Source organism: Balaenoptera borealis, assembly GCF_965194805.1.
Source record: "Balaenoptera borealis genome assembly, chromosome: 18".
NCBI classification, from domain to species: domain Eukaryota; kingdom Metazoa; phylum Chordata; class Mammalia; order Artiodactyla; family Balaenopteridae; genus Balaenoptera; species Balaenoptera borealis.
In genome coordinates, this window is record NC_138877.1 from 77,851,852 (window position 1) to 77,863,049 (window position 11,198).

Sequence of the window (11,198 nt, forward strand, 5' to 3'; positions counted from 1 at the left end):
TGTCTTTGAGTCAGCCAACTCTTTCATTCTGGATGATGGGGAAACACCTTGGCTTCAGAATCACATCCAAACGGTTGTTTACATAAAGCTGTATGAGTGAACAGCACATGTTAAAATTGCAGTCGTGACGGACATCGACGTATAGAGCTCGTGGGAATCATCTTTTGGCATATAGCACTCTCACTCTGCGGGGAACAGAACTGGTTAGTGACTAAGCCAGGAGTCAGTTTCAGCTTTCCTGAATTCCATATTTATAAATTATACAGAAAAGTAAAATGTGGGACACAGTATGACAAGCAGAACAAATAGAATAATGTGTTAAACTTTTCACACTTCCTTGTGTAGTTTTGTTTTAACAGAAAACTGCAGAAGTACAGATATTTTTAACCCCACTGAGAGATAAGAACACTCTCTAGGAGGTGAGACCAGTGTGGGCTGATGATCTGTGAAAGTACAATGAAAAGGCAAGGTAGCTTTGTCTTTGAAAGACTGCAAATACAATAGGTAGCAATCAATAGTTTTAATAAATGTTCAGAATAGATGTGCATCTTTCATGAAATGCCGTAGGAAACCTCCACGGACCTTTCCGGTGCTCCAGAGCGAATCTGCGCTCGTCCGTCCCCTTGGCTCCTGGAGTTGCCTGGAGCCTCTGCCTGGTGGCCGGAGGTTGGCCTAGAGCCACGCTGACCGCAAACACTGCTTTGGCTTCTTTTATCCTTTATGGTCCCTTTACCTCGCCCACCTTAGCCAAGACCGCTTCTCAGGCCTGACGTCTGGTGTCTCCGCCCGGGGCCCGTACGAGGCTCAGGCCCATTATGCCTCTCACCCGGGACGGCAGCTCAGCTCCCTGTGCCCTCTGGGGAGCTGTGCCCTCCTCCCCTGTATCCCACCCCCATTCTCACCGACCGCGAGGGGCCTGCTGGCGTCTTTGACAGAGTCTGCTCCCACTGTGTTTATGTAGTTTCCTCGTCTTACATAGGTGGAGATTCCCCGGTGGTAGCAGGAGCTGGGTAGAGTAGCAGCTGAGGCTGGGCCTGTGAAGGAAGGAAGGGTTGAGCTCTTCAGTCGTGGGAAGGGCCGTCTTGTGAACTAGTCACTTCCTGAAGAGTGGAGTCACGTGAAGGGGCTCCCAGTAGGACTTGCGCGGGTTTGGGTTGGAAGGCTGTACGAGGTGCTTTGTAAGGTGCCTCCTACCTGAGGTCAGGGAGTGGACTCTGAGTACCTGTCACAAACCAGTAAGAGCCCTTTGGTGAAGACCTGGCAGAGCTGGGGCTCGCGCCCGGGTCTGCTGGCTCCCAGGGCCAGCCCCTGGCTGACACAGACCAGAGCGGCCCTGCAGCTTCTGCTGGAGCTCTTGCGTAGTAAACCTGCAGCATTCGGAGGAAATACATCCCAAGACCTCGTGAACTCCCAAGTTTAGAAATCCTGAAGTAACGTAACTCCTTCTAAAAGGCACAGTAACGTACACATTTTGCGTGCCCCGCCCCCCAGACTCTCTCTGCGAGTTGTTGTTGTGAAGTGCTAAGAACACGCAGAAATCAGCGCGCTGCGTCACGTCAGCGGCTGCCAGTGGGGCTGGGGAGTGGGCTCGCCGCTGCCCTGTCCTCGTGCCTCTGGCTCTGGGGGGCGGGCAGGGCTGCAGGCACAGCTTCCTGCCCTGCCTGTCCTTCCTTCCTCTCCTTTCCCTCGGGGCGGGTAGCTAGGAGCGGCTTCAAGTCCTCTCTTACTTTTTGAAACTTTAACCCCTAAAATACAGTTTAAGTAGACCAGGCTGAAAGGAAATGTGCGATGGTTATTTTTCCTTGTGGTTCAGGGGGCTAGTTCGGTGGGTGGGAGAGGGGTAAGAATAGCTGTGCCATTCTTGAGTGTTTCCTACTGTGTTTCTGAACCAGGCTCATGGTTTTGAAATTGGGTTTTAGTTTGTGATGATAATCTTTTATTGTATCTGGATCAGATGACTTAATGTTACTGTTTTTTCTCTTACACGTAAATCAGTTATTTATTTTTAAAGGAGTATCAATGACACATAAAATAGCACATATGGCAGCTACCAAAATTTGCACTGGAAGTTGTGACTCGTTTGTAAAATGAGCGGTGCTCAACGCTCCTTCCCTGGCAATAATGGAGTGAGTTTCTGTGGTCTGCAGGGTAATGAGTCGGTCCTTTGTTTTGCTTTGCTGTAACGGCTGACAGTTCAGGGATTGTCTGTGTGGCTTGCCCAATGTCGTCCTCCTGTGTGGCACCATTGTTTGACCCGACTGGGCTCTCCACGCCTCCCGCCTCGGGGAGAGCGTGTGTCGGCTGGGCTCAGCCCGGCTGTTCCTCACGGTGCCGAGCAAAGGCTGCTCTTCCTGTGAAAGCTGCTCGCGTTCTCTGGACCAGCCTTTGTGTGATGGAGCTGTGGCAGCCGGGCTGTGAGGTCTCATGGGGTCCTGCAGCAGCCAGAGTGCGCAGAAGTCAAGAAAGGGGAGACAGGTGATGGCTGGAGCACACAGACGTGCCGCTGACCCCGGGGAGGGACATGTGGCCTCCTGGCAGGGTGGATGGTCGGCGCCAGCATGACTCACTTAGCAAGTCTTGGTCGTGTGTTTGTGAAAAGCTAAGTGTAACTTGGATGGTTTGGGTGGGATTACTATAGAGCTTGACTTGAGCACTTACTTGAAGATCACGTTTACAACTAGTAGTTGACATTAACCAACTTAACTGTCATAATCGGTGCAGTCTTTTCTTTGGCATTGCTTCTGGTACATTCTCTGGGAAGCTTTTGTCTGTGCTTGCTCTGCTTAATGCCGCGATTGAAGAAGTGTCGTTTTCTTCTTCTTGTGCGCATGCTCCTGATGTTGCCACGCAGGGATTTTCCTCTTCCATCGCACAGGAACTGCTTTTCTGTTTTAGAAAATAGGTGTAGAGGTTTCTGAGCATGTCCTAAGCAGTGTTGCTAATAGTTCCTAACAGTTGTAATTGAGACATGAAATCATAGTTTAATGTTCATTTTCACATTAAAAAAAGGCTTTTTGTCTTACACACCTGTGACAGATTTAAATTTTAATTTTTTTTTAGTTCAGGGACTCATTATGCTTGGCTTGCTTCACGTCATTCTGCAGGGTAAGATGTGGATTCAAGTGTGTGCTCTGGTGGTGCAGTGGCAGGGCTACTCTGTGCTCTCTGTTCTCCAGTCTTTTGACCCTTGGGTCCACCGAGTATTTCTTTGAGGGGAGGCGTTGTAACTGTAAGATCAGCACCCACATTTCCCCACAAAGGGAGGGTCTCCTGGAGAAACCCCTCCCCCTCCACCCGCCCCCTCCACCAGGCATCTGTGAATAGGTCCATTCAGGGGCGAAACCAGAGCTGAGAGTCAGAGTGAAAGAGCCTGATTCTCTTCATCTTACATAGTGTAGTATGTGAGTTATCTAATCAGGGTTGCATTTACTCATGAATGACTGTACTCTCCTCGAGAATGCAGAAAACAGCAGTGAGCAGAATAATAATCCGTGTTGCTTGTATTAATGTTGAAATCTAGCTTAATGATTACTTTTTTCTTAAACGTTTAGACATACATTTTGATTATCAAAAATCGGAGAAAACCGAGCGTGTTTGATATCTTTATTCTGTATAATTTCTTTTGCAGGGTTAACTTAGGATGATGTGTCAGTTTTGGAAGACGGACAGCACATTTTAGCTCATGCAGTAGATCCTCAGAAAATATACATAGTACGATTTTCTGATTGAAGAAGATGCTGGCTCTCTAGCAGAGTGGGATGGAAACCATAGCTGAGGAAGGGATCTTACTTGCTTCCACTGGAGCCATTAGCCTGTGGCTGGAGAAGGCAGCGCAGGGCAGTGCAGGGTCAGCTGAAGGCTCACATTCTGGCTCTGGATAAGTTACTTAACCTCTCTCTGCTTTCCTGTTTTCCTCTGTAAAAGGAAGGTTTTTGCGAGGATTGGAGATACTATGGGTAGGACACCTTGCTCGGTGCCCAGAGTGTAGCGTGCATCGGGAGTTAGTAGAAGGCCACCTTTACACCTGGGCTCCATCGGGCTCTACCTGCAGACCCGGAGCCGTCCCGCCCTGCCCAGGGAGGAGCTTTGCTCTTGGCGATTGCTGATGGAAAGGGGCACGTGTTTTTAGTTCTGCTGTTTTGCACTTATGTTTATGTTTTTAAGAGTTGTTAACTGATTTTGGCTATATTTGCTATAGGGTATCAGGAAACATTTTAATGTCAAGGTTGATTTCTAATTATCCTCCTATCTTTAAATACAATGGTGGCTATATAAAGGTTGCTTTACACTGGTAGACCTTTAATTTTTAATGTGTATAGGATGATCTGAGACGATCATCTTCTCTAATGAAGGTCTGAGGTTCCCAGAAACGGACTGAGGTTTACTAGACGCCATCTAAAGGGTAAACTTCATGTTTTTTTAAGTTGATATACTTTCTGTATGTCAAAATGCATAGATTTTAAGGGTACAGGTCAGTGAGCTTTGATAGGTATATGTATCTGTGTAACAGCTACCCAAACCATGACGTAGAACTTGTCCATTACTCCAGAAATTTATCTCACGCCCCTTTCCCCTTTGTCACTCCCTCCCACCCCCGCCTTTTGACTTCTGCCATCGTAGGTTAGTTTTGCCTGTTCCTGGACTTGCTGTAGATGGACTGTGCGGAATGTCCTTGTTGTGAACGGCTTCTTTCACGCAACACAGTGTTGTAGAGATTCATCCACGCGTCCACGCTGTTGCGATGATCAGTGCTTCCTTCTTTTTTTCTAAACGGACTTGGCGTTACTTATCTGATGATGAATTCATTCTGGCCTCATTCTAGGTATACCTGTGTCAAATGTGCTTGGCAGTGGGATGAAGTCAGTTGTGTAGCCTTGGTAACAGTTCATGACATGGATTTAGTAGTTAATCACAGGGAGTGACTGATGATATCAAACAAATTAGTATTACATAGAAGCAACAGTGTGAATTGAACAATGGTGATGAACTTGCCAAAGCTTATACATCTTAATGTCAAATAATACTTATTTATCATTTATCGTAGGTGCTACAGAATATTTTGGAAACAGAAAATGAATATTCTAAAGAACTTCAGACTGTGCTTTCAACCTATCTACGGCCACTGCAGACCACTGAGAAGTAAGTTAGATGATAATTGTGTCAAGTGTGGAAGAGTCGTCACCTTGGCCTTTCCTTCGTATTTTCAGAGAATAGAGGCTGAGCTACTGGAACAGAATTAGCAGCAGTTTCCCATAGACATGAGCAATTTGTTTATTATTAGACTTTTAATAGGGTGCTGGGCTGGGAGAGGAGAGGAATGTAAGTAAAACTGCTCACTTATTTCTCCTGTTGTTTTCTCGGCTCTAGGTTAAGTTCAGCAAACACTTCATATTTAATGGGAAATCTAGAAGAAATATGTTCTTTCCAGCAAATGCTTGTACAGTCTTTAGAAGAATGTACCAAGTAAGTAAGATGCTAAAAATTGCAAAATTCAGATTGATTGATATAAATGGTACTTAAAGGATCAGGTTTAGCATAATTTTAGAATTCACATTTCTAAAGGTGGAAACTAGGTTATTTATTTATTTATTTATTTTTGATGTGGACCATTTTTAATGTCTTTATTGAATTCGTTACAATATTGCTTCTGTTTTATGTTTTGGTTTTTTTTTTTTTTTGGCTGCGAGGCATGTGGGATCTTAGTTCCCTGACCAGGGATCGAACCTTCACCCCCTGCATTGGAAGGCAAAGTCTTAACCACTGACTGCGCCAGGGAAGTCCCTGGAAACTAGGTTATTTTGAATCTTTGGGGTGTATCAACTTTTATAGTAAAAGCTGTGTTTTAGACTATCTTCATAGGAGGGATCTACTGACTATTTAGAAAAAGAAGAAAGGCTTCCCTGAGTGGTGATTCTTTGGCTTGGGGCCAGCGGGGTCGGGGAAGCAGGGGTGTAGAACCCGTGAAGAGGGAGAGAGCACGGCGTGTAGCAGGGCCTGGGGTGCCCATGGCTTCGTGCCTTACGTGCCACCGTGTGGGCGGCCACATTGCTCCCATGCCCTCCCTGGGGGCCACCCTTCCAGCACCTTCATGTGTCCAGCAGCCCGGAAGCCCCGGAGTCCCAGCGCCCCGGCATTTGGGGGTTTTTACGGCGGTCTCGTTACAGAGCCGAGGTTGATTAAATACATCGTCGGCCGCTGGCGATCCTCCCAGTCTCAGGCCCCTCTCCCCTCCGTGGAGGTCTGGGGTGGGCTGAAGTCCCCACGCTCCAATCACGTGGTGGGTTCCCCCGGCAGGCCCCCCCCCATCCTGAAGCCGTCTGGGGGATCAGCCCAAGCCCCGGTGTGGTTAAAGGGGCGCGGTATGGGTAACAGAAGACGCTCCTGTCACTCAGGAAATGACAGGGGTTTTAGGAGCTCTGTGCCAGGAATGGGAGCCAAGCCCAAATGTGGGGTTAGGGTTCTAGAGGGGGAGAGCGCCCCAAGGGGGGAGTGGGCTGCGGCTTCAGCCCGTGAGGCAGGAGGGGAGCCTCAGGGCAGGGCTGGGCCGCCCTGCCCTCGGGCACCTTGTAGGGTGACTTCCATCGAGTAGCTAGAAACCCTTCCTGTTCGTAAAATTGACTTCTCTTTTGTAAAAGTTACTTTAGACGGAATGTCGCGACGGTTGGGTTTTCTAGGATCAAGCGTGTTCCCCGAGGTCCCCGCAGCTTGTGCCAGCCGCCCTTGTCAGGGGGTGGTGGTCCAGCCTGTCTCATCACTTACTTGTGTGCTCATGCATTCGTTCGTTCATGCGTTTGCTGGTTCTCCTGTTCTCCCTCCCTCACGGATCACCCCACGCCCAGAGCTCTTGTAGCTGGTATCCTCTTTCCAAGCGTTCTTCTTGCCTGAAAGGAGTTCTCTTTCTTGTGGTAGCGTCTGCCCTGCCCTTGTGCTGACACTGCCCTGGCTCAGGCCGGCCTCGTCCTCCCTGCGTCCCGCACGGACTCCTGACCAGGCCTCGACCTCCAGGTGGCCTGCTGCGTGTCCACTTCTCCCCCAGCCTCTGGTCCGAACTCTGCTCAGGAGCTTTGGGTGGCGCCCGGTTACTCACGTGTCGCTTCACAGCTGTGTTTTATGGACTGGCCTTCGAGGTGCTTGTGCAGGCCGCCTCATGCGGGGAGAGCTAAGTTAGGAGATGAGTTTCTGAGTGGTGGCAGTCTGACAGGGTCCCTCCCCGATGGGCTCCCGCCCGTCTCTCCCGCTCCTTCCCCGCCTTGTGCCGCAGCTCAGAAAGCAGGCCTCTGTCACTGCCCACCACCCCCGGGGCGGGGAGCAGGGGTGCTGAGAGGTGACTCCCCGCCCGGCCCTCCCTGCTGTCCCCTCCGTTTGGATCCGCTTCCTCCTGCTGCCCCTCTAACTGAAATCCCGCTGGCTCCTTCAGCCCAGTGGACACGGTCAGTCCTGGTCACAGCCTGCCCCTCTCCCCGCTCTCCCCGCGTTTGTTTACATGCACATTTGCGCTTTGTTTACTTGCAGACTACTTTTTAGTGTATTGTAGACTGAGTTCCCATCAGTTCTCTTATATATTGTAGCGCTTCAGCTTATCGAAGAAAATATTTAATAAATAAGCATTTAATGTAATTGCTATTGGTTAAATACACATTGTGTATTGATTTTGTTTAAAAGTTAATTATAAAGCATATCTTAAGGTATAAATAAATTCATTTTTATAACGGACCATTACTGTAACATTTTCACACTAAAATAGTATTTGTTTTAGATTATTATCAAAATACAAATTTGAACTAGAGGATGTAGTTCATTTTGTTTGAAAGTTGTTTTTTTGAACCATCCAAATAATAGCAAGCATGGGTGATACAGAGATAATATTCGACTTTGTAGAATAGAGTGGCTTAGACGCAGAGCACACTTCGGGTTTTGCCTGGGCCGTCCTTATTAAAGAGCAGAGCGTAGGACTTGAGCTTATTTGGAGGTGATTTGGGGTTGATGGCACGCTGACCCAGGTGATTCCGGTCATGGGAATCACCTCTCACCTCAGTGGCGGAGTCTCCACGGTGGACTCAGTGTCAGAAACTGACCTTCTGCCCCTGGCCCGCCATGCTGTCACCTGGGAGGCCCCTGAGTAGCTCTTGCCATAATTTCCTTACTTGTTGAGACTGCAAGATTCCATAGAAACGTGATTTCAAAGCACATGTCCAGCACTAGAACCTTAAGAGTCTAGGGAATTTAGAAAGTGAGGCAGACCAGTGGCGTGTGCGGGGACACGGGCAGATGGCCCGGGGCTGGGGGGGAGCCTGAGAGAGCTGCTGGCCGGTGGGAAGGGACTCCTCCCGCCAGAGCCTCAGATGCTGCCCCTTCCCGGGGCTCTGGCACCCTTAAGAGGGTCGTCCACGTTTAGGGTTTGGGGTTCAGCAGGAGAGGACTTGCCGGGGGCTGCCGGTGGCCCCTGAGGCTCCTATGAGTGGGCACTGTGGCACTCGTGTAGACATCTCTCTCGATGCCGTCTGCCGAACTGCATGCTGAGGTTCACCTAGCGGGTAGCTGTGCCCTCGTGCTGATCTTCGTCTCCCCTTGGAAATTGGTGGTTACCGGACTGTGAACCCCCTCTCTGTCCAACTAGCGTTACCAGCAGGAATAAATGTGATCTGGGGGAAAATGGTGTAGCAGTTCTGATGTCTCAGGTTTTTCCTGGGATTCATTCCTTTTCAGTCTAGGGAAGGAGAAAGGCCCTTGGCTATCCCCTCTTGCTACAGAGACTATTGGCTGGACTGTTTGTGTCACCCGCCTGTTATTATCAGACCATTGATAACACCTCACCTGTTATCAGATCCTCGGTTGATAACACCCCCCCTTATCAGACCACTGATTGGTAACAACCACCTGTTATCAGGCCATTAGTAACATCCCTCTTGTCATCAGATCAGTGATAAAACCATACTTACCAGACCACTGCTGACCCTGTACCCACTGTCAGAGCTGGGCGTTGGGCCACCAGGAGGCTGCAGGTAGACGTGGCTGACAGGTAGCCCTGTGGCCTCCACACCCCAGTGGGGGCCCTGCCTGCACGTTGTCGTGCTCTAAAAGCCACCTCTAGAAGCACAGGAGAGAACCACAATGAAAATCCTCTTTTCTGTTCTTAAGTCATATTCCGTGTTGATGATCTTTGTGAGTTTTGCATGCCCCGTTATTTCAGTGCTCTCGACGGTGTTACGTGTGAGGCGTGTTGGCACAAGACCTGGGCTCCGTGTTAGGACCGCTCATGTAACCTTTCTGAGCTCCGTCTGCTGGTGCCTTCTGGCAAGTTGATGGATTATGAGGGTTTTATAAACTGATGGGGGGCAAGTGTAGTGAATTCCTGCAGAACTGGGCTGAGAGAGGTCATAAAACTCTAGGGCCAAGGTGCAACAGGTCAAAAGAAAGAAAGAAAAAGGAAGGAAGGAAGGAAAGAAAAGAAAAAGAGAAAGAAAACCTTGTATAGTGAAGTCATTGTCCGTATATAATTCATGGACATGTAAGAAATGAAAATCCCTAGACCTAGATTTTAACTACATTCTCCTTTGAGTGCCTCGCGGCTGTGGTGTTGGACCAGGTGGGAAATGACGTCATGACAGCGTATAGCCCGGCACCGAGCAGTGTGTATGCGGTCGCAGTAACTTCATCGTTTAGATAGTGCATCTCTAGTCTCCCTGTGCCCTGTCTCCGGCAGTGTTCTGTTTTTATTGGCCAAACTGTGACATCCCATCATTGCCGTTGCTTTCAGTCCCCTCAGCTGGGCAGTCGGGGTTCCCTGCTGGATTTCTCGTTGTAGAAGCCAGCCTCCTCCTGTTTCCCTGTGTCTGCGTATGGCCATCACCTGCTCAAATGTCAGTGTGTAATAGTCTCAATAGATGTGTCTTAGGTGTCTGGATCCTGGTAGCAAGCAGGTCGTCTCAGTGTGTCTTTGAGGAAGGCATTCTTGGCTGTGTGTGATGCCTGGTCCTTGGTGACTTGGAAAGGATGCTGGCCTTTGTCCCTCTCCTGGAGGTGTGTGCTGTCCTCCTCTGAGGGGTGCTGCGGTTTGTGTCTCAGAAAATTGAGACATCATCTCTGTCTTATAGTCAGTTTATTTTTGAACTTGTTTTGTATTCCCCTAAAAGACTGCAGTCACTTTTAAGGTAGAGATCATTTCTTTCTCTGTTTTTAATCTGTTCGCGGTGCCTGAATGAATGGTTGAAGTTAATTTGTTGAGTCAGTGACTGTTTCTCCTGCAGATACACGGAACTGTGACTAATCCCTGAAGGCTATTAGAAACCCACTTAGGGCTAAGTTCACACTGGAGAAGAGTCTGCTGAAAGTGCAGATGCTAGCTTACTTTGGCTTCAGAGCTGAATCAATGAACTGAGCAGTGAAACTCGCACTAAGAAGCACACGCCCGGTCAGGGTTAGGCCGCTGCGTTATGGAAGTGCTGTTGACAGCTGGCCCGTCCTCCCCCAGGATTAAGGCGCCTCTCCTGCTCTGGACGAGTCTTTTCCCCACGTCAGTGATGATGGTGATGATGGTGATGGTGATGGTGATGATGATGATGATGATGATGATGATGATGATGATGATGATGATGATGACGATTGCCTGTAGGTTTCGTTGGCGTGCTTGTCTCTCTGCCTACCGCCGATTCTCTCCAAGCCTTTGCCCAAAGGGAAAGAGGGCTGTTGTTTTTCTCATCTGCCTGTCTTGATGCTCCTTCAGTAGAAAACCTTACCGACCAAGTAACCACATGTTATATTTCTCCTTATTTTACACACAATTTAAGGCTTCATGACATTATTTTTCTCACTGCCCAAGGAATCCTGGACTTGCGCACAGGTCCTGGCGTCTGGATGCTGGAGAAAAGGACGGGCTTGGTTGGCTGCTTTATGGCAGAGCGGCTTCCGAGGCAGGTCCCTACCCCCGCTGGCTCGTGGTCGGAGCACATACAGTCTGGGACTTGTGTGTGTCGTTTCTGTGGGGTGGTGCACAGGCCCTCCTCCCGCATGGTTCCCACGTTCACTACTGTCTGTGGCACTCAGGATGGTTCCCTTGTGCCTCTCCTCTCCAGGATGCCCGAAGCTCAGCAGAGAGTCGGAGGCTGCTTTTTAAACCTGATGCCGCAGATGAAGACCTTGTACCTTGCGTATTGTGCCAACCACCCATCTGCAGTGAGCGTCCTCACGGAGCACAGGTG

General features: G+C 49.2%; 1 protein-coding gene across 23 annotated transcripts in view; it reads left to right on the forward strand.

The window, feature by feature from the left end:
• Positions 1–11,198, forward strand: part of ARHGEF7 (Rho guanine nucleotide exchange factor 7) — a 125,878-nt gene that overhangs the window by 79,516 nt on the left and 35,164 nt on the right. For 22 of the 23 annotated variants that reach the window (XR_014236904.1, XM_082365202.1, XM_082365199.1 and 19 more), the window contains 3 exons: positions 5,045–5,139; positions 5,368–5,463; positions 11,073–11,195. Coding sequence is in view for 22 of the 23 variants with exons in the window: in XM_082365202.1 (XP_082221328.1) it covers positions 5,045–5,139; positions 5,368–5,463; positions 11,073–11,195 (314 nt within the window). In the remaining variant the exon portion in view is untranslated. The remainder of the gene's footprint in view (positions 1–5,044; positions 5,140–5,367; positions 5,464–11,072; positions 11,196–11,198) is intronic. The other variant, XM_082365218.1, reaches the window with a different exon arrangement.